This window comes from Rattus norvegicus, chromosome 14 (genome assembly GCF_036323735.1).
Source record: "Rattus norvegicus strain BN/NHsdMcwi chromosome 14, GRCr8, whole genome shotgun sequence".
In the NCBI taxonomy this organism is placed as follows: domain Eukaryota; kingdom Metazoa; phylum Chordata; class Mammalia; order Rodentia; family Muridae; genus Rattus; species Rattus norvegicus.
The window spans coordinates 22163105-22183291 of record NC_086032.1 but is presented as its reverse complement, the minus strand read 5'-3'; the positions used below and the strand labels follow the sequence as shown (position 1 = coordinate 22183291).

The 20187-nt window shown below is 38.4% G+C and overlaps 1 protein-coding gene and 1 long non-coding RNA gene across 4 annotated transcripts in view; one reads left to right on the top strand and one right to left on the bottom strand.

The window, feature by feature from the left end:
- Tmprss11c (transmembrane protease, serine 11C) overlaps positions 1 to 20187 on the bottom strand; it is a 58448-nt gene that overhangs the window by 12021 nt on the left and 26240 nt on the right. The window contains exons 4-6 of one of the 2 annotated variants that reach the window (NM_001412525.1): positions 18146 to 18213; positions 13680 to 13840; positions 1351 to 1389 (exon numbers count right to left, since the gene is read on the bottom strand). In NM_001412525.1, the coding sequence (NP_001399454.1) occupies positions 1351 to 1389; positions 13680 to 13840; positions 18146 to 18213 (268 nt within the window). The remainder of the gene's footprint in view (positions 1 to 1350; positions 1390 to 13679; positions 13841 to 18145; positions 18214 to 20187) is intronic. The other variant, NM_001003979.2, reaches the window with a different exon arrangement.
- On the top strand, positions 917 to 19537 carry LOC103692776 (uncharacterized). 2 transcript variants are annotated; one of them, XR_595753.4, is made up of 4 exons: positions 917 to 1017; positions 2778 to 2942; positions 4898 to 4995; positions 18442 to 19537. It is a non-coding gene; the product is annotated as an uncharacterized LOC103692776 (long non-coding RNA). The 2 variants fall into 2 exon arrangements; XR_005493209.2 differs by lacking the exons at positions 917 to 1017; positions 2778 to 2942 and adding an exon at positions 3485 to 3601 and having other exon boundaries at positions 18442 to 18584.

The following is a 20187-nucleotide window of genomic DNA, read 5'->3' as shown; positions in this document are numbered from 1 at the left end:
ACTCATAGTATATTTCCATCCATCGTCTTCCATCTGAAGGTCCCATTTTCTTGTGGTTACTGTGTATTAAACTTTAAGCTACCACCTCTACCTTGTTATTACCTCTGGTCAAGTTCTTCGTGGCACACTGTAGCTTTATTATAGCCAAAGACAGCGGATGGAAAATTTAAAAGATTTAAAGAACATAATGAAGGTGGCTGGCTGATATTTTCAGATATAACAGAACCTACGGGGCTTTTACTGCCCTCCTACCATTCTACTTCTACTGTATTTTAATACACTTCAATGAGTCACACCCTGATTATCTATTCTTTAAATGTATTTTTTTCTGCATACCCTCTGCTTTTTATTTGAAATGTAATCAGAACACTAGACTGGTCGATCCAAATTCCGATATGAAAGGGTCTTAGTGTTCAGTTGGGAGTAGATATCTTTTATCAGCCCTGCTCGTACACCTGTCCTGACATCTATGAACCTGACAACCTTCCCAGGTTGTGTCTTTTCAGTTTACAGACGCTGAAGGTTTCATCGGAATAATTCTTTTGATTGCTTTATTAAGTTGCTTGGGAGTCGTTTAATCAAAAATCTACAAAAAAGAAAACCTAAAGAGCTGTGTGTTTAAATTTTGTCCCAGTTCCCCCAAAATAACTAAGCAGGGACTAAGGGGTGGTGAGAGCACTCTGGGTCAGTGTTACCTCGCTCTAGAGGGTGACTGCTCTAATCCAGCCTCCCCAGCCCTAGTTCCAGACAAATGCAATGCTATCCTTGACATTTTGCTGAGAGTTCCAGACACCTCGGGGATCGGATTGTATTTCCTAAGACAAATAATGGTGTGAAGGTGGGGGTGAAAACAATGCCATGCTTAGCAAGGAAGAAATGGTTTGCATATAAAGCACATAGCTTTCTGCACACAGTCGTTGCGAGGGTCAGAGTTCCAGAGAGCGTTCCTAGGCCTGGGACTCCTACATGTCAACAGAAAATACAAATACGCTGAGTGCTTTCAGTGTGTGTACTCTGGTAGGTAATTTGTTTCTATCACCTTATTTTCTCTTCATGCTAATTAGGAAGTAAGGCTTTGGGAAGTTAAGGAACGCATGCTAATCCTCCCTTTTAGGATTTGGCAGATCCGATTCTAAGTTCTTGGTCACTGCGGCTTGTCCCCAGGTCCCCTCTGCTGTTATGGCATGTAACAATGCACCACTTTAAATCTATGATATCAGCCAGTTTAAGGATAACTACAGTAACACGCACATTTCTAAAACCAAGCTCCTTGTGACACCTCAACTGCGAGTCTTCTCGGCCTTCTAAGGCTGTAGATTTGATGGAAAATAGCATTATTGATAAACTTACACGTGTTGAGAAGATCTTCTGCTATTGGCATTGCAATGTCTAAAAGTCAAGAAAACAAAATTATTTGCATTCATAAACACATTTCGTTTTTTAAAATGAGTTGTACTCACATTGTTTCGGAAATAACTTGTAAACACTTTATCAATTTTAACTGCCAGTTTTGTTCATGAACTAACATAGAGAAAAATAAAACATTGATACTTCTAAAAACACTAAAGTTCCTCATAATTTGCAAAGCAATTTTCCTTTTGAAATGCCCTAAAATGTACGAGAAGTGGTAACCTTCCATCAGATCCTAGAAGGCACCCTAACAATAATTCTACTAAGATAATGTTGCTTTTAATGCACTTTTAAAATTGAAATTAATTTGTTTGGTTAAGATATGAAGACATTGGTTTCACTGTGATATTTTCATACACATTGTTACAGGTTGTTCTTATTCTCTCTCAATATTCTATTCTACCTCTCCTCGTCTGGCTGCCCTCTTTTCTTTCCAACATAGGCCATGCTACTTTCTTGACACATACTCCAGTACTCTCTCTTGTGCATACTCCATTACTCTCTCTGGTTCCTATCCCATCATTGCTTTAGACCTCTTTCTTCTCTTTTATAATTTGCCTTGATGTGAGTGTGAGTATATAACATACACACGCACACACACACACACACACACACACACACACACACACACACACACACGCTTTCCGTCAAGGATCCACAAATGAGAAAAAATATATTTGCCTCTCTGAGTTTGGCTTGTTTCATTTAACACAATACTCTATAGTCTGTCTATTTTCCTGAAACTATTATAATGTCATTCTTCTTTACAGAGGAACAAAATTCCCTTTTATGTAGGTATCACATTTTCTTCAGTCATCTGTCGATAGATATCTAGGCTGGTCTTGGCTATTGTGTGTAATACCTGTGGATGTGCTAACTCAGGGTCATTTACATGTGTGTTCCTGAGTAGAGCAGCTGGGTCAGGTAGTAGTTTTGGTTTAGTTTGGCACCTGTATTTGGGTTAAATGCATTTTTATTATACTTTGAAATTTATATTCTTTGTGTGCAATGGTCCAATCTTTTGCCATTCCACTGCCCATTTAGTTTGGATCAAAAGGATTTACTTTGGCAATAAGACACAGTTTAAAATTTTCCTCACATTCCTGGATAGATTTGGAAAGGAATCATTTATAAAAGATAGTTTGCGATGCATCCCATTTCTGAACAGAATTTCAGATGTGCTCAATTGATGTGGGAAAAGTATGATGAGCGAGAAAAAAGTGAGTTACCCTTCACATTTCATATTTATGAAACTGTCACTTCACTAGCTTAAACAGTTCAAAAAGGCATTATGAACTATATGATGGAGTAAACATTATAAATGTTTACGTTGGTTCATTTTATGTTCTTGATTTCTATAAATCAAGGAAGAAGTATCCAAACTCCGTGTCAATCACACTTACCATTTTACATTTGGTTGCACAATAAATCAGGAAGACGAAAGAATCCTTCACCAGAAGCTGATCTGTCTAAATGAAAGGCTAAGGCACTTAGCCGTCAGCTGGACTGGAGAAGAAAGGGACCACACCTAGGTGAGGAGAAGTCTTCTGCCATAGTTTCATATAACCTTCAATGCTATTTTCTGGTTTTTTGTTTGGCATGGTATCTATAGGTTTGAATTTTTGATGCTTGGTAACGTATAAAATCATATTAAAAATTTTAGAAACAAACTTTTAAATGCTCTGGACAATTGTTCTAATCTTAATTGATAGTTTTAAAACTTCACGGTATTCTTATGTTTCTTCTTTTCTTGAGGTTTTCTTTGTTAATGTATTCCTTGCCAAAGGAAAAAATGTATTAGGCCAGTAGTTTGCTTCTTAAAGGTTGTGCTGTCCCATAGCTCAACAGAGAATAGTTACTATAACTTCTACTTGCAGAAGGCCAGCTACAGTGACTTGAGAAATGACTTAAGTCATTTTTCTTTCAGACTGAGTCACAGCGGTGTCTGTCGGCATTTCCTGCCTTTTAAGTCCCCTGACTCACTCTCAGAGGTTGGAAGTTTTGTGGCTTGACCTCACAATCACAAATTCAGCACTGTAACCTAAGAGACTCTGTTTACAGTGGACTATGTTGAGGAAGTCATAAAACACAATGGCTTCATCTCTGCCAGGGAAGATGTGGATAAAAGGATCCTGAGAGTGGTGGCTCATAGCTGTCATTCCTACACTTCATGGCTGAGGGAGGAGTAGAGGTGAGGCCAGACCAGTTCATAGGACAAGAAAATTAAAAACCCAGACAGCCCAGCAAACATGCATTGGTCTTCTCCAAGGGCTTAAGTTATCAAAGTACAGACATGGATTTATCCTCAGGGAAACAAAAATTCATAATTAAAAAATTCACAATTCCTTTAAAAAGAATGTCTAGCTCTGTTCCTTTTCCTGTTTGATTTTTTCCCTGACTTGTAGATAATTGAATGCACCAACAAATATTAAGCAAAAAGGGAGGATTTTTTTTTTTTTTTGGTTCTTTTTTTCCGGAGCTGGGGACCGAACCCAGGGCCTTGTGCTTCCTAGGTAAGTGCTCTACCACTGAGCTAAATCCCCAGCCCCCAAAAAGGGAGGATTTGAACAGCTGACAAAGTATTCTTTTGAGAAGGAGTTGAGGAATGTTTTAAAGCCAGAGAAATAAAGGTATGATAGAGTTGGAGGTTGAACATTAGATTTGAAACACATTCTCTGATTAGTCCTGCAAAACGTTCATCTCTACTGTTCATGGTTGGGAAGTATGAGAAGCAGGTTTGGATGGGCTGAAGGGTTCCTGTCCTGGGTGTGGTGTGCCCCCCACCCCCTTTAAAATCTAAGACTGAGATAAGAGGATGGTGGATTACTGTGAGTTCCAGGCTAGCCTGGTATATGAAATGAGCTCCAGGTTAGCCAAAATTACATAGTGATATTATGTCTCAAGGGAGAACAAGGAGGGGGAGGGAGGAGGAAGGGTAGAGGAAGGGGGAGGGTTAGGGGAGGGAGAAGGAGGAGGAGGAAGAGGGGGAGGAGAAGGAGGAAGAGGAGGAAGAGGGGGAGGAGGAAGAGGGGGAGGAGGAAGAGAGGGAGGAGGAAGAGGAAGAGGAAGAAGAGGAGGAAGAGGGGGAGGAGGAAGAGGAGGAGGAGGAGGAGGAGGAAGAATCTTACTCTAGCCTTATTCTCTTTAATCCCGGCCTGTGCATAGTGAGTTCCAAGCTAAGAGGACTACATAGAGAGATCTACCTCAATAAAGCAATCAAACAAACAATAGCTAAAGATTTATAAAAGCAAGACTCCTTTACAATCTGATTTCTGGTAAACTTTTTTCCTTGGGAGAAAAAAAAATATGAAACAAATCGTAAAAGTCTAAGAACAAGGAATAGCTTTTTTTTTTTTTTTTTTTACAGTAGTAGCAGGCTCATTCATAATATTAATTATATAGAACATAAACTTTAATGCTATTTAGGTAAACCTGTTACATTACACGGGTCCAAATTTGAAATAACCTGGGTACTTCTCCTTTTTAGATGCGTTTCCTGGGCTTTCTATGTAGAAATATTCAGCCATACTCTCTTAGGGTCGTTTTAAAATGCCCAACCGGTGGATTTCTGAAAACTGTTAAACTGTAAGTATATATGGATTTGTTAAACCAGATATTATTTTACGATGCAAAAGTTATCTCCTTATTCATGTTGTAATGTGACCGGTCAGTATTGAAAACAAAGGAGCAGAGTCTGGGTTATTGCTTGACCAGAACCAGAATGTTCCACTCCACACTTTGGCTGGTCACCCGACTGCATATCTAGCCTCAATAACAGCTCTCCTTTTTTTCCATTCTGACCGAGAATTGCCCCGGAGTTACACATTATGTGTCATTTGCTATTCCTCAGACAGATGTGGGCTAGTTTATCAGAGTACACACCTGACCTGCTGACGATCGCTGATGAGGATATAAAAGTCAATCTTAAGTAAATCAGGAGCTGTCTTCTCAGGCGCTAGGTTTTATGTGTGGGTGTCACATGCAGGGTCAGAGGACAGCTTTCATGTTGTGTCATTTTATTACTATATAATAACATTATGCAATGTTCTATAATATATCCATAATACTATTTTGTGCACATTTCGGTGTAGTTTATCTTATGGGTCCTATGGATCACAGCCACCTTTAACTAGAGACTATCTGATTAATATTTATGATGGGCAGTGTTTAGGACATAATTACATTATTCAGTTTTAAGTATCTCGAACTCTAAACTAAAAACTACATTTAAAAAGTATACAAAGAAATATTATTTTTTAAATACATTTTTAATGGCTGGAAGCCACAGGCTAACGGGTATAGTTAGCTGTAACTTTTGGGAAACTTACACCTTCAATGTGGTGAACTCAGGAATCTGGAAAAAAGGATGTCTGCAGGAGTTAAAAAACCCCAATATGCTGAAGTTTCTGTAATCAGTAAATGGTCTGAATCGCTTTTGTTTAGTGATTATTTGATTTTCTAATTTTTGTATATAAGCCATTGTAAGATATTGAAAAGAAATGGAGCGAAAATAGAAAGAACTTAGGGGAGAACATAGAGAAAACAGACATGATAGTAAGAACTCTTGTTGACACTGAAGGATGAAAAGAGGAATAACATAAAGAAAATGGGAGGACTCAGAACTCCAAATACTTGAGGAGTTTAGTGAAGACGTCAATAACCCACAATTCCTCAAGGTCTCGAGACCGCCACAATACCCACCCTATGCTAATGGTTATTCCTAGGGATGTAGGGAAGTTCTTGGTAAGTTTGAGAGGTTTATGAAAAACATTTTAAGAAGTAATATATTTGGGGTTGGGGATTTAGCTCAGTGGTAGAGCGCTTGCCTAGCAAGCGCAAGGCCCTGGGTTCGGTCCCCAGCTCCGAAAAAAAAAAAAAAAAAGAAGTAATATATTTTATTTAAAAGATAAATTGCTAACTACCTTGAGAATTGCCTATCTAAGGATTCTTATCACCCACAAAATGCAGATGATTAAGGCATACCTGACATGGTTTAAGATGTGATAAAAATAGATTTGTCAAAGCTGAAAATTGGTTCTTAGCTAAGAAAACACACTTTTGATAACCATATTTTCTTTCAAATGTCTTTAGAGGTTTATCAGAAAAGAGGAAGGTGGGGTTTGTTCAGTCATTTACATCATGACTCAGTGAAGTCATTCCTTGTCTCAAGTTCAAGGCTCATGAAAATATGTGTTCTACTGAGTCAATCTGCACTTCAGTTTTAGCCAGCTGCTCACGGGCGCTGGGGCACACCGTGCTGCTGGTCTGTAAAAGCCTTGGCGGTGAGTCAGGGTCAGCATCTGTGTATGCGGTGTTTGTTGCTTCCATTTTTTTTTTCTTTTTCTTCCACACGATTTGAAACTTTGCTTTAAGTGGTTATAATTTAGGTTGAGTGCTTGGCACGTCTCATCCCTAAACAATTCAGTGTTTTTGTGTGGGAATTTGTTATTATTTAAAAACAAATAGGAATCATATCCTTAAATGGCCCATTGAGGTTGTGAGCATTATAAAGTACTTCAATTTTATTAGGCATTTCATTAAAGTGCTTGCTTTAGTATATGAAGCTTTTTTTTTTTTTAAAAACACAATTGGTTTGTTTGCTTGTTTGTTTTCTCCAAAGCTTGCAAGAGACAGCCGCTGAGTTTGTCTCTGAAGTTTGGCAGACGCATCTAGTCTATTATTGGACCGTCATCCTGTCACCTTACTCAATGCTTCAGAGGTTACATCAGTGAAAGGCAACGTTGCCTCATCTCCTAGTGCGGCAACTTGTTTAATATACGAACTATCACTTGCACTTCTCTTTGATATTAAAGCATTGAACTACATAAATATTAAATATTAAGTGCATGTTCTGTTTATCTAATAGTGTCAGTTAAGCAGCCATAAAATATTAAAGAGAAAATTGTAGCAGGATGTGGACATGTGGAAAGCTGTAGTCATAGAAAGTTCTAGGCCCCGCCTGGAGCTTCCTATGGAGCTTCCTATGGAGCTTCCTATGGAGCTTCCTATGGAGCTTCCTGTCTCAGAAAGCTACAGAATGAAGTAAAGGAAATGCTGTACAGCTAATTTTAACTATCGGCTTAATCATCCTTAATGGAACATGGTATTAACCATCCTGGAGATAAAATTTGGGGTTTGTGAATGAATATCAGCTTTCTTTCCTTTAAAATAAATAAAATCAGGTTAAGAATGTGCTACGAGTTACTATTGTTGCTATCATCATTAATTTATTTGTTTGAGACAGTGTTTCTCTATGTAGCCCTGGCTATCCTGGACCTCAACCTCAGAGATCTGCCTGCCTCTGTCTCCTGAATGCTGGGATTAAAGGTATACACCACAATACCCTCCTAAGAAATTATTTTTAAGGAAATAAATATTTGTTGAGTAGGGGAGAAATATACAAACTTTTTTTTCTAGTGTTTATCTTAAATAGTCAGTGTCAGTTGGTTTAACCATCTTACCTTGCAGTGACATAGTATAATAATAATAATAATAATAATAATAATAATAATAAAGGGTTATATAAAATGTTTTTCCTACAGTAAGTTTATGGACACTTGTTTGATTTGGTGTTTATATTTTTACATGAGCTGTGATCTTTATGCATGAGTTACTTCATCCCTAAGGCTTGTAAAATCACTTTAAAAGGGGCTTACTGCTATGCTTTGAATGCTTCCATCCATGAAAGACATACACACACACAGACACACACACACAGACACACACATACGAGAGAGAGAGAGAGAGAGAGAGAGAGATAGAGAGAGAGAGAGAGGCAGAAAGAGAGACAGAGAGAGAGAAAGGGGGATAAGGTTGTACAGTAAACATTCAGTTATCATAAAAATCAATGAAAGCATAGTTTCTTAATATATTTTGTATAGTAACATTTCTTCTATCTTGTTATGTGCCAGGTATTGTGCTATGAGACTTCACCACATGTGCTATGAAATCTATGGTGTTGTACTCTTCCTTTTAAAGAGGAAGAAACTAAGAACCCGTGGGATAAGTGGTTAGATTTTGGAGAAACTGTGAGTAGAGAGTCTAAGTGTCCTCTACTGTCCCAATGCTTATTAGGCGTTTTTAAAAAAAAAATCCCAGTTTTACTTCTCTTGTTAATAAAGCAAGGTGAGTTTCTGACAGACTGGGAACAGCATTGTTATGAAATAATTGTCTAGCACATTTCGTTAAATGAGAATGCAGCATGAACCACCAATGAACCAGGCTGAAAGCCCTCAACCAGACACCGAGATGACCGGGCTTTGATCCTGGATTTCATCCTCTAGAACATTGCATCCTGCGTTGATAGCCCTGAGACGTTTGATACAGAAGTGGACTGATCATTTACGAATGATTTGCCTTCTCCTGACTGGTGAATGGCATAAAAAACGAAATTTCTATGGACAACTATCAGAAGCTATAAAAAAAAAAGATGTGAGTAGTTATTCGTGAGGTCAGCCCACTCCTTGGTGACCCCAGCTGCCAGCGTTGTCAAGTGATGGATGCATTTGCTTCTTGCCAAGATTTCTTGGGAGAAATGTCCCCTCCCTCCTCTTTCTCAGCTAACGTGGTTTAGCTGCCATGAAACCTGAGTTGTACAGTCTTCTCTACCACCCAATTCACACTTTTTTAGTGATCAAACATGGGGAAATAGGTGTTTCACATTGCATTTTTTCCTTTTTTCATGATAATTATCCTCTGGGAATTTTGTGAATCAAGAAGTTCTGAATGGTTTCCTAAGAATGGAGTTAAGAAATGAAAAAATACTTTCCTGTAACCTGTTTAGAGTTCCTGACTCTACCCCTTTCTAGGCAACCCGCATTCCAGTCCTTACAGCTGTATGAGCCAACGACATAAATTGGTCTGTGTCACTTGACAGTTGGGAGAGACACGTGCTACAAAGCGTATTGAGTGGAATTTATCAGCTTCTTTATTCATGCCAGGCACTGTACTGTGATAGATGCTCATTATACTTTGAGGCAAATAAATTTCTTTGCATGTAGTACACTGGGGTCCCAGAGCTAGGGGAGCAGAGAAATTGTGTTGGGCCTAACTCTTGGATCTATAACAAATCTTGAAATCTCAGCGATGTTTCTTTTATCAGTATTATCGATTTATTCTGATTAATCAACAACGAACATGCTGTCTACTGTGGGGATTCTCCGTCAGGGTGTCACACTGTATTTGAGGAAATCTTATTTGGATGTGGTGGTTTCCACAGTCATCTCTTTTAGTTTTCTTGGGGAAAGTATAATAAATTATCTCAGATGGTATGACTTGATACAGTTTAATCTCTCTCAGGAATGAAGGATAAAGTTTGAATGGTATCATGGCTATGTTCATGAATGATCTGGGAGGAATGCCACGTTCTCTATTTCAGGCTTCTAGTTGCTTCAACGACTACTGGTGTTCTTTGGTGCAGAGTGGTTGCCAACCCAGTCTCTCCCATCATGGTTAATATGTGTTTGAGCTTTCAGATTGACTTCTTATTAAGACACTGTTCACAGAAATAGGGTCACCCCAATCCAGTGTGACATCAGTTTTAATTTAGATAGTTTAATCTGTAAAGACTCTGTTGTCACCTGAGGTCCTCAATGAATGCCCGAAACTTTGAATACTTTTTTTTTTTTTTTTACTAAATCTCAGAATCAAAAAGTAGTAGGTAAAGACAAAGTAGGAAGAGGTAAACGAATGGACAGAAATGAAAAAGAATGAAGAGTCTGGTGTCAGAGAGAAGGCCATCTCTCACCAGGGAGCTGTTACATGATCCTGTTCTTTCCCCATTGCCAGACCCCGTATCTAGGGCTGTACAGGGCTCAGAGTCCTTGTGCTCACAGATAAGAGTGTTAAACATTCATTGCTGTCTCTTGAAAGGGAGAGATGTTTAGCCTGCTTTTCACCCAGAAGACTAGAAGTGAATATGGTTAATGGCCTGGTAACCTTAGCGTTATCTGTATGGCCACAGGTTCCCTCCCCTAGTCTCTTACAGACAGGATCAGAAGTATTTAATAGCCTAGTGACCCTCGAACTATCTGTATATTGGAAACCACACCAGATACTCCCCCAGGCCCTTAAGATGACACATGTACTCTATCTATAGAACCCACCTTCAATGAAAGAAGTATATTTTAAAGTGCATGATATAAATAGTTTTGATATACTATCTTTTGATAAAATATATTTTTGCACACAGGATTTTATTACACTGGGAAAGTTTTTTTTCCAAATTATTCTGTACTTAAATATACCTAAAATAAACTACCTGGTGTCAGTTTATTGATGTTTGGACCAACATGCACTACTATGTCCTGTTAAACCAGATTTCCTCTTGGCCTTCTGTGGATCATTGCTGTGCAAGCCCTGGTGTTTGCAGATCTGAGGGTGATCTAAAGGATGTGTCATCATAAACAGAAGCCTTTGAGCCACACATTTCTGTCAAAAGTAACACATTGTGTGCTTTAGAAGGCACTAATGAGACGAAACAGATATCTAAGAATGGAGAAGGGAAAAGTATCATTTCTGTTTCTCTCAGAAGCAGACACTCTTTTTATTCTGGAGTAATGAGCTGGTCTCTGACACCCAGAGTTATGGTTCGAGAACCAAAACCAATAAGTATCAAATTAAAAAGAATACTCCTCTGTCTGTCTTATCTATCTTCTATTCTTTTGAGTTCAATTTTTATTATATTCATTCATTGGTGTGTGTGTGTGTGTGTGTGTGTGTGTGTGTGTGTGTGTGTGTGCATGCTATGTTGTTCATAGGGTGGTAGAAGACAATTTGTGAGAATCAACTCTTTCCTACTACCATGAGACTAGGGAGTAATCCCAGGTTATCAGGCTTGTTAGCAATACCTCTATTTGCTAGGCCTTCTCACCAACCCCTGGTTGATATTTTTCCTGTTTTTCTTGTAGTTGTTGTCTGTTTTGTTCTTTCTTTCTTTCTTTCTTTCTTTCTTTCTTTCTTTCTTTCTTTCTCTCTCTCTCTCTCTCTCTCTCTCTCTCTCCCTCCCTCCCTCCCTCCCTCCCTCCCTCCCTCTCTCTCTCTCTCTCTCTCTCTCTCTCTCTTTCTTTCTTTCTTTGTGACAAGTTCACAGAAGGGACCTCAGTTGAGAAGATGTTCTGTCAGATTACTTGTCGGAAAGTTGGCTGGGCATTTTCTCGATTAATGGGGAACTCAGCTTACTACGGGCAGTGCCATCCCTGGTCTGGCGGTCCTGGATTGCATTAAAAGCACACTGAACGAGACAGGGGAAGCAAGCCAACAAGCAAAATTTCTTCACGGCTTCTGCTTCCAGATTTCTGTCTTGAGTTCCTTCCCTGACTTCCCTCAGCGATGGACTGTGACCCGAGAGTTAGTTGTAAGATGAAAACAAACCCCTTGGTTCCCAAGTCTCTTCTGGTTATAATATTTTATTTCAACAATAGAATCGAGAAAACAGACAACTTTCAAATCTATAAAGCATATGTATTGAGTGGTTTTGTTTTCTCTGGATAAAAACCTCAGTAATTAATAATAATTTGTGTTAAACCTCAGTAACCCATAATTGCATTAAACACTTACGTTCTTTATAATTTGTAAATGTATCAGTTTCCCAAAATCTTCACAACTATAAGAAGTATTTTTTTAAAATTCTTATTCTCATGTCTATTATGACATGGCCAGACTGACGCACTGAAATGTTAAGTAAATATTGCAGAGTCTTGCAGCTAATATATAGAGAACTGAAATTCTAAATACCAAGATATCTAGTGGCAGAATCTTTGATCTCAACCACTGTTTTATGTTGCTTTTTTTTTCTAGACGCATCATAGGATACTGGTGCTATAACCAGCCATTCATTTAATTAACAGCCCTGGCCAGTGGCACGTAAATCTATCTTAAGAAAGGTAGACATTATTCTGTATGTTAAACAGCATGTATGAAAATGTACTTCACATATTTGTTCTAAGTAACTGAACTAACTAGGCATCATAAGAAGGCCATGGCATTTAAGAAAGTGATTAAACAGCAAGTTGGTTGCCAAATACATTTCATAGATCCTCATGGCACAGACACACTTATGTGTTGACCAAAGAATAAAAGTTCATCTTGACGGGAGCTGTCATGAATATAAGCCCTGTATTAACTTGTTCCACCATGGTTTTGGGGAACGGCTTCATCAGCTGCTAGGTTTGGTACTACATGGGGGAATCCTCACTCAGTTTTATGAGATACCTAACTTCTGATGAAGGACAAAGAGGGAGGGGCAGAGTGTTGCCAAGACTCAAGACAATACCAGAGTGCAGTCCGAACTCAATCCCCTTCATTTAACTGCTCCCAATGAGTGTGTAACTTAAAACTGTAATGAGTCCTAAAAAAAAAATATCAGTTGTCTGGAAGAGACATATTTCCCTGGGATCATGTGTAATATTTTAAAATTTGGAAGCATGCTAGGCATGTAATATTTCTTTTATACTAGAGTTTATGTAGTTAGCAATGAGTTTCTAAAAATATACCTTTGGATGGTATTTCCTCTCCCAGTTGGGAGGCTACCTTCTTCCTGCTGTTTTGAGGCCACTATGCATAGAACGAGGAGGAAATGTATAGAATGTGAGGAGGAAAGATATGAGGAGGAAGTCTCAGGATCTCAAAGAAGTCGCAATTCAGCAGGGATGGCCTCTTAACCACAAGAAACATGTTCAGAGTTTGGGTTTTTTTTTTTTTTTTGATGCTTTGATGTCCAGTTAAAATGGACACTTGTTCTAGGACCCCTAACCCCAATCATTTAGTCCTTCCACTAGAAGTGACAATACTTTCCCTCCCTTGAATAAGCTTTTGATACAAAATGGTTTCAATTCTGTCCCCAAGTTTTTCTGAATTATTCCTATAACAAGATTCATGGTAGGGGCTGACGGCCTGTCTGAGAGATGACTGTACTTTTATTACAGGTCGAGTTATTCTCACACATCAGGGAGCAAGAATCTGATTATATGTGACTGTGTGAGACAAGTTCCAGTAAGTGTATGTTAAGAAAGGAGTTTGGCTTTTTTTTTTAAGTTCCACCCATCCTGACAGTCTAGATTGCTGAGACTACTAGAACAGAAGGGTCTTCATGACCACAGAGGTGGCTGTGTTTCGAAAAAAAATGTTATCTGAGATTCTGATTACTTTCATGGGTCACAAAAATAGCTACATTTTATGTGGTGTATATTTAAAGGACGAAATTCTGCTCCATGGGAATAGTGAAATACCATGAAATGATGAAAGTCATCCCAGACCATACATATTCTTACCTGAAAACTTAAAAGAGGAAGAATCTATAAGTAATCTGGTTTGGCTTTTGAGTTTCTGATACAAAATGGTCTCGACGCTGTCCCAGAATTTTTCTACGTTATTTTTATAACAGGATTTAAACTTCAGCACACCATGTATCACCACCTTCCCTTTGGCTTTGCTGGAAAACATAAAGAGACAAGTAGATTTTCTTCTTCTTCTTTTTTTTTCTTGGATATTTTTTATTTACGTTTCAAATGTTATCCCCTTTCCCAGTTTCCCATCTATAAACCCGCTATCCCATCCTCTCTCCCCATTCTTCTATGAGGGTGTTCCCCCACCCAACCACCCACCCCTTCCCGCCTCCCGCCCTGACAGACAAGTAGATTTTCATTTCATGACTGAACCTGTATCTCTCTTAATGTCTGAGGAGGGGAGTTTGTAGAGAGACAGAGGGTAAGACAATACAGTAGAAAAATTCTATGTTTTGCTAACAATCTCCCCTTCCCAAGGGAGGGGAAATGACATTTTGTAGACGTAATAAAACAATTTGTTTTCATTTTTAGATCTAGGGAAACTGAGGTTAAATTTTATATTTAATATTGGCCTCTGTGACTATATAGCACGTTGTTCTCATTCTCTGTTTCTGGCTCTCATCCACAAAATTACTTAGTGTTTTTTTTTAACCATTACCCATTGAGAGCTTCTTATTAATGGATATAAAAGAATTTTAAAGGCCATAGTGGTGAATGAAAATTATCCATCAGCATGAATGTATTTATGTATAGTGGATCTAGTATGAACTCTGCAGGGAGACTAATAGAAATAAGAACAGAAACAGGTGAAAATGGATCATCTTTTGATTAGGTTTGTTGTTGCTTTTAATGGAATTGCAGTTTGCAATAGTGAGTCGTTGTCTAGTCACTTGTTGGCTACCCGGACTGAGATTATAGAGGGAACTCATTTTATCTGTCCTTCTAACTTGAGGATGCAAATGAATAAGCTATATATTTTACAAGGGAGTGGCTGTAACTGACTCTACTGAAGGTCCATTACGTCCGGTGCCCTACTTCTGTGTCTATCTGTATTTATGTATCTGAAAATTAACAACCTAGAGATCTGTGCAACGTAAGAAGTTCCCAATAACCTCCTCTTGAAAGCCTTCAAAACATGTGCAAACAAAAATGGAAGCCATGCTTACGATTCAAAATTCCCTCAGTGACTACAAAAATTATTTCCATTATTTTTCTATGATATCTTAAGCAAATATGATTTGTATTACTCCCTATTGGAGAATTCATTTTAATTTGTTATAGGCATGATTAATTTTAATCTAAACTTGAGCATTAAATCCAGGCTGACTTCTTTTTTTTTTTACTGGATTTTTTAAAATTTGCATTTCATATGTTATCCCCTTTCCCAGTTTCCCATCCATAAACCCCCTATCCCATTCTCCCTCCCCCTACTTCTATGAGGGTGTTTCCCCAACCACCTACCTACCCCTTTCTGCTTCCCTGCCCTGACATTCCCCTATACTGGGGCATCGAGCTTGGCACGACTAAAGGCTTCTCCTCCCATTGGTGTCCAACAATGCCATCTTCTGCTACATATGCAGCTGGAGCCACGGGTCTGTCCATGTGTACTCTTTGGATGGTGGTTTAGTTCTTGGGAGCTCTGTTTGGTTGGTATTGTTGTTCTTATGGGGTTGCAAGCCCCTTCAGCTCCTTCAATCCTTTCTCTAACTACTCCACTGGGGACCCCCGTTCTCAGTTCAGTGGTTGGCTGGGAGCATTGATCTCTGTATTTGTCAGGCTCTGGCTGAGCTTCTCAGGAGACAGCTATATCAGGCTCCTGTCTGCATGCACTTCTTGGCGTCACCAGACTGACTTTTAATTGTACTTATTTTGAATATATCCAGGGAGATCAAAGGAACATTTAAGTTTATGGACATTTATATAGCTGAATGCATATATATATACTTACATATATATATATATACATATATATACATATATATAGAGAGAAAGAGGTGAAAATTATTTGTTTTATGTTTGTTGCTGCTTTAAATGGAATTGCAGTTCATGCAATGTTATATATAGCTGTTGCTTTAATGAAATTACATATGTGCATGTATGTGTGTGTATACACAGAGCTACACATAATATAGTTTTAAAATGCTAGTTATTTTTTGTCAAGCATTAAGGATCAGGAGCTTTTTGCTGGGATGGTGTGATTGTTCTTACAGGTACACGGAATCACTACATTTCAAGAATGATTTTTCCCTCCATGAATGATAAACTAATTTGGATGCTGTCAGTATTTTTCTGAGACCCTCTTGTCTTTAAGAAGTCATCAGATCTAGTTAATACTTAAGAGCCTTTGAAATGTGAAGTTTGGTCTTATGCTTCTGTATTTAACTTTGAGTTACATTTCCACAGGGTAACAAAGGCACAATCTGTGCCTTCGTGGGCTTCAGTTTTTTTGTTCCCATATAACGCCATGCAGAGGATTTTTCTCTTAGCGTTTTAATAGTTAATGATATGATATTTAAGTAGCAAGGGACACTATGACACATGTAACCTGCAAAAGGGGAGACAGTCCATTTGGTAAACTTATTAAAAATCATTGACTCAGTAATGTCATTTAAGACATAGCTAAGTAAAGGCCCCTCAAGTTCATTTCTAACCTAGAATCACAGCTTTGCTCCTGTCTGGGGTCCAACACTATGTAAAGCCTGTGTTTGTTTTTTGTCTACATGAGAGTATTATGCTCGGATTTAGAAACTGAAAGTCTCTCTGGTACCTAGATTTATCAATTTGATATACTAATACCTTCATAGACACTAATTGATGATTTAATTGTTTAATTGGTTTCTTGATTAGCCATGAGATCTGGACTTGCATTTTATTCTTACTGAAACTTCTTAGTGCCCAGCAGAGCTCACAACATTTCCTTGAAATGATAAAAAATTAATACATATTTAAAAGCTAAATATTAGCTCCATTCTAAGTTTATTGATAGAATGTTCTGGAATGTTTCCTAAGTTTAAAAATCTTGTCAGGTAGGGAGAAATAGCTCTTTTTGAAGATAGGTAGCAAATAGTTTTTGAAGAGCTGATGCTAATTGGATCCGAAAATTTATAATTGGTGACGAAAATTTATCTCCTTCCTGCGAACCTTGTCACAGGGGTGGGACACATAGACCTATAACTCCCACATTTTCAAATATTTGAACTTCTAACTATTTGAGCTTCTTAGTGTTCATATCAATTTCCTTCTGATTCTCTGTTCCTTACCCATACATGCGTGCACATCTTGACAATGGATAAAGCTGTGAATCTACTTCTGTAGGCTCCCCCTGAGGGAGGGAAACGAATATGCATTGTGTATGCATTTTGTGAATGTCACAATCGGTTGTGAACTGCTAAGGAGTCAGTTCCTAGTTTCTCCATTTATTGTTTATCTATTTATTGTATCGATGTGGTTTTAATGAGGGAAGGTTTCGATATGTAGCCAGCCCTGTCTAGCTTGGAAATTATGACCCTTCCTTTCCTCAGTCATGGAGTTACACGAATGTTCTGCTTTGCCATTGCAGCTTTTGTCTATTGTCAACATGTGGGGCAGAGGAACAGGATGGTATGTGGATTTGATTTTTAATCATCCTCAATCTATTGTTTTGTGAAATATTCCTATTTTGATATCAAAACAAGTTTTTAAATCTGTTTAAAATTCCCTGAAACAATTTTCCTAAATTAATCCAGACATTCTGCCCATGCTATCTTATTCATTTAAAAATAAAAATTATTTAGTATGGAACTTGGGTCATCAGGCTGTGCCCGGTGCTTCAAAGGTACAAGTTATCTCAGTGGCCCTCTCTTTTTCATGTTAAGTTTTAAGTACTCTCTAAATTTCAATTTAGTTTGTGATTTCCTATCCTCAGAGAAATTGGAATTTATTGTTATGATTTAGTCAATTTGTAATTTTTACTGTTTTTAGATTTTATTTTATTTTAAGTGTTATGGGTGTTTTGCTTGGATGTATGTGTGTCAGCCTCCTGAACTCAGTGGTCATAGAGGTAAGAAGTGGGCGTTTGATCCCATGGGACTGGAGTTTCGGATGGTAGTGAGCCACCATGGGAGCCCCAATGAAGATATCATATGTTATTGAATGATAGGCTATCTTATCATGGTACAATTTGATACAATGATATAAATGAAATGATACATAATACTGCTATAATGTGATACATGATGATAGAATAAGGCTGAGAACTGAACTTGTGTCCCCTGGAGAAGCAACTCTCCAGACATCTCTCCAGCCCTGTAATCATTTTCTAACAGACAATAAAAGACTTCCTTTACAGATATGAAGCTGGGGGTGGGTCTCTCTATACTAAATTCAATTTTATTTCAAACATAAAGTTTCATGCCACAGGAATACAACAGAGAGATGATGGCCAAAACTGTTTCTGACGCCTTTGTGCATACCTGACTTGCACAGTGTGAGCTTTGACATACTGTTTTCTCAGTTTTGATTCATGAAATGTTTCATTCATCTATTAAAAAGAGAAAGGGTTAATGACATGATTTCAGCTGTAAAAAAAAAGTTACTATCGCTTCAGAAACCTTGAGATATACCTAAAAATAAACAACAGCACAACAAACTGTCCATCGTCCGGCTTGACCTCCTATGGCCAAATATGTTTAATTTTACTTGTTTATGAATAACTGAAATTAAATCATTCCTAAATTCCATATAATATATGCAATATTATGTCTTCCAGAATCATGAAGAGCAGCAGGATAAGCTTTAATATTCATTTTGAAGTGGTGCATTCAGTGGACCGGTAGATATTACTTTTCTTTCATCTGTAAATTTTATTGAAAATAAATGTAATAAAAGTCAACAGTTCCGACATATAACAAAGACACATGCTCCATTATGTTCATAGCAGCCTTATTTATAATAGCCAGAAGCTGGAAAGAACCCAGATGCCCTTCAACAGAGGAATGGATACAGAAAATGTGGTACATCTACACAATGGAATACTACTCAGCTATCAAAAACAATGACTTTATGAAATTCATAAGCAAATGGATGGAACTGGAAAATATCATCCTGAGTGAGGTAACCCAATCACAGAAAGACACACATGGTAGTCTAAATGCTTGAATTACCCTAGACACACAGAACACATGAAACTCAAGAAGGATGACCAAAATGTGAATGCTTCACTCCTTCTTTAAAAGGGGAACAAGAATATGCTTGGGAGGGAATAGGGAGGCAAAGTTTAGAACAGAAGCAGAAGGAACACCCATTCAGAGCCTGCCCCACATGTGGCCCATACATATACAGCCACCTAAACTAGATAAGATAGATGAAGCAAAGAAGTACAGGCTGACAGGAACCAGATGTAGATCTCTCCTGAGAGACACAGCCAGAATATGGCAAATATATAGGCGAATGCCAGCAGCAAACCACTGAACTGAGAACGGGAAGCCTGTTGAAGGAATCAGAGAAAGGACTGGAAGAGCTTGAAGGGGCTTGAGACCTCATATGAACAACAATGCCAAGCAACCAGAGCTTCCAGGGACTAAGCCACTACCCAAAGACAATACCTGAACTGACCTTGGTCTCCAACTGCCTAGTAAGGGCAGCAGTGGAAGGGGAAGCCCTTGGTCCTGCCAAAGCTGGACCCCCAGTGAACGGGATTGTTGGGGGGAGGGCGGTAATGGGGGGAGGATGGGGAGGGGAACACCCATATAGAAGGGGAGGGGGAGGGGTTAGGGGGATGTTTGCCTGGAAACTGGGAAAGGGAATAACATTTGAAATGTAAATAAGAAATACCCAATTTAATAAAGATGGAAAAAAAGAAAAAAGTCAACAGTAATGTTCATGTAGATGTTTCTATGTCTCTGTGCATGTGTGTGTGTGTGTGTGTGTGTGTGTGCACGTGTGCATGTGTGCACATGCACACATGCATGTGTGGTGTGTATGTATGCAGATATATATGTGTGCTAAGGCATATCTGTAATGCCTATGTGGCAATCTATTTTTTTTCTTTAAAGTATATATTGTTGATAGGCTTAAAGGGAGATTGCAGGGCATAGATATTATGAAAAGGGAAGGGGGAAATGTGTGGGTACTCGAACTGGAGAGAGAGGAGGGTAACATGGAAAGAGGGAGGAGAACAAATAACACTAACAATGTTTGAAAAAGCCACAGGGAAAAAGCAGTTAATAAGCTTACCTAAACTATATTTTTGGTTGTGAGCCTAGCCTTTAACGGCTGAGCCATCTCTCCAGCCCGCTTACCTAAACTATAAATATTGGAGTTACATTCACATGGGGTGATAATGTAGCTCTACCCCCAAAAGCTCTAGACTATCTAACACGTTTGTAGTCATAGGCATGTGAAACCTTTCCTTTTTCTTTATCCTCTCTCTCTCTCTCTCTCTCTCTCTCTCTCTCTCTCTCTCTCTCTCTTTCTCTCTCTCTCTCTCTCTTGTTTTTGAGTTGTTAGGAGGCTC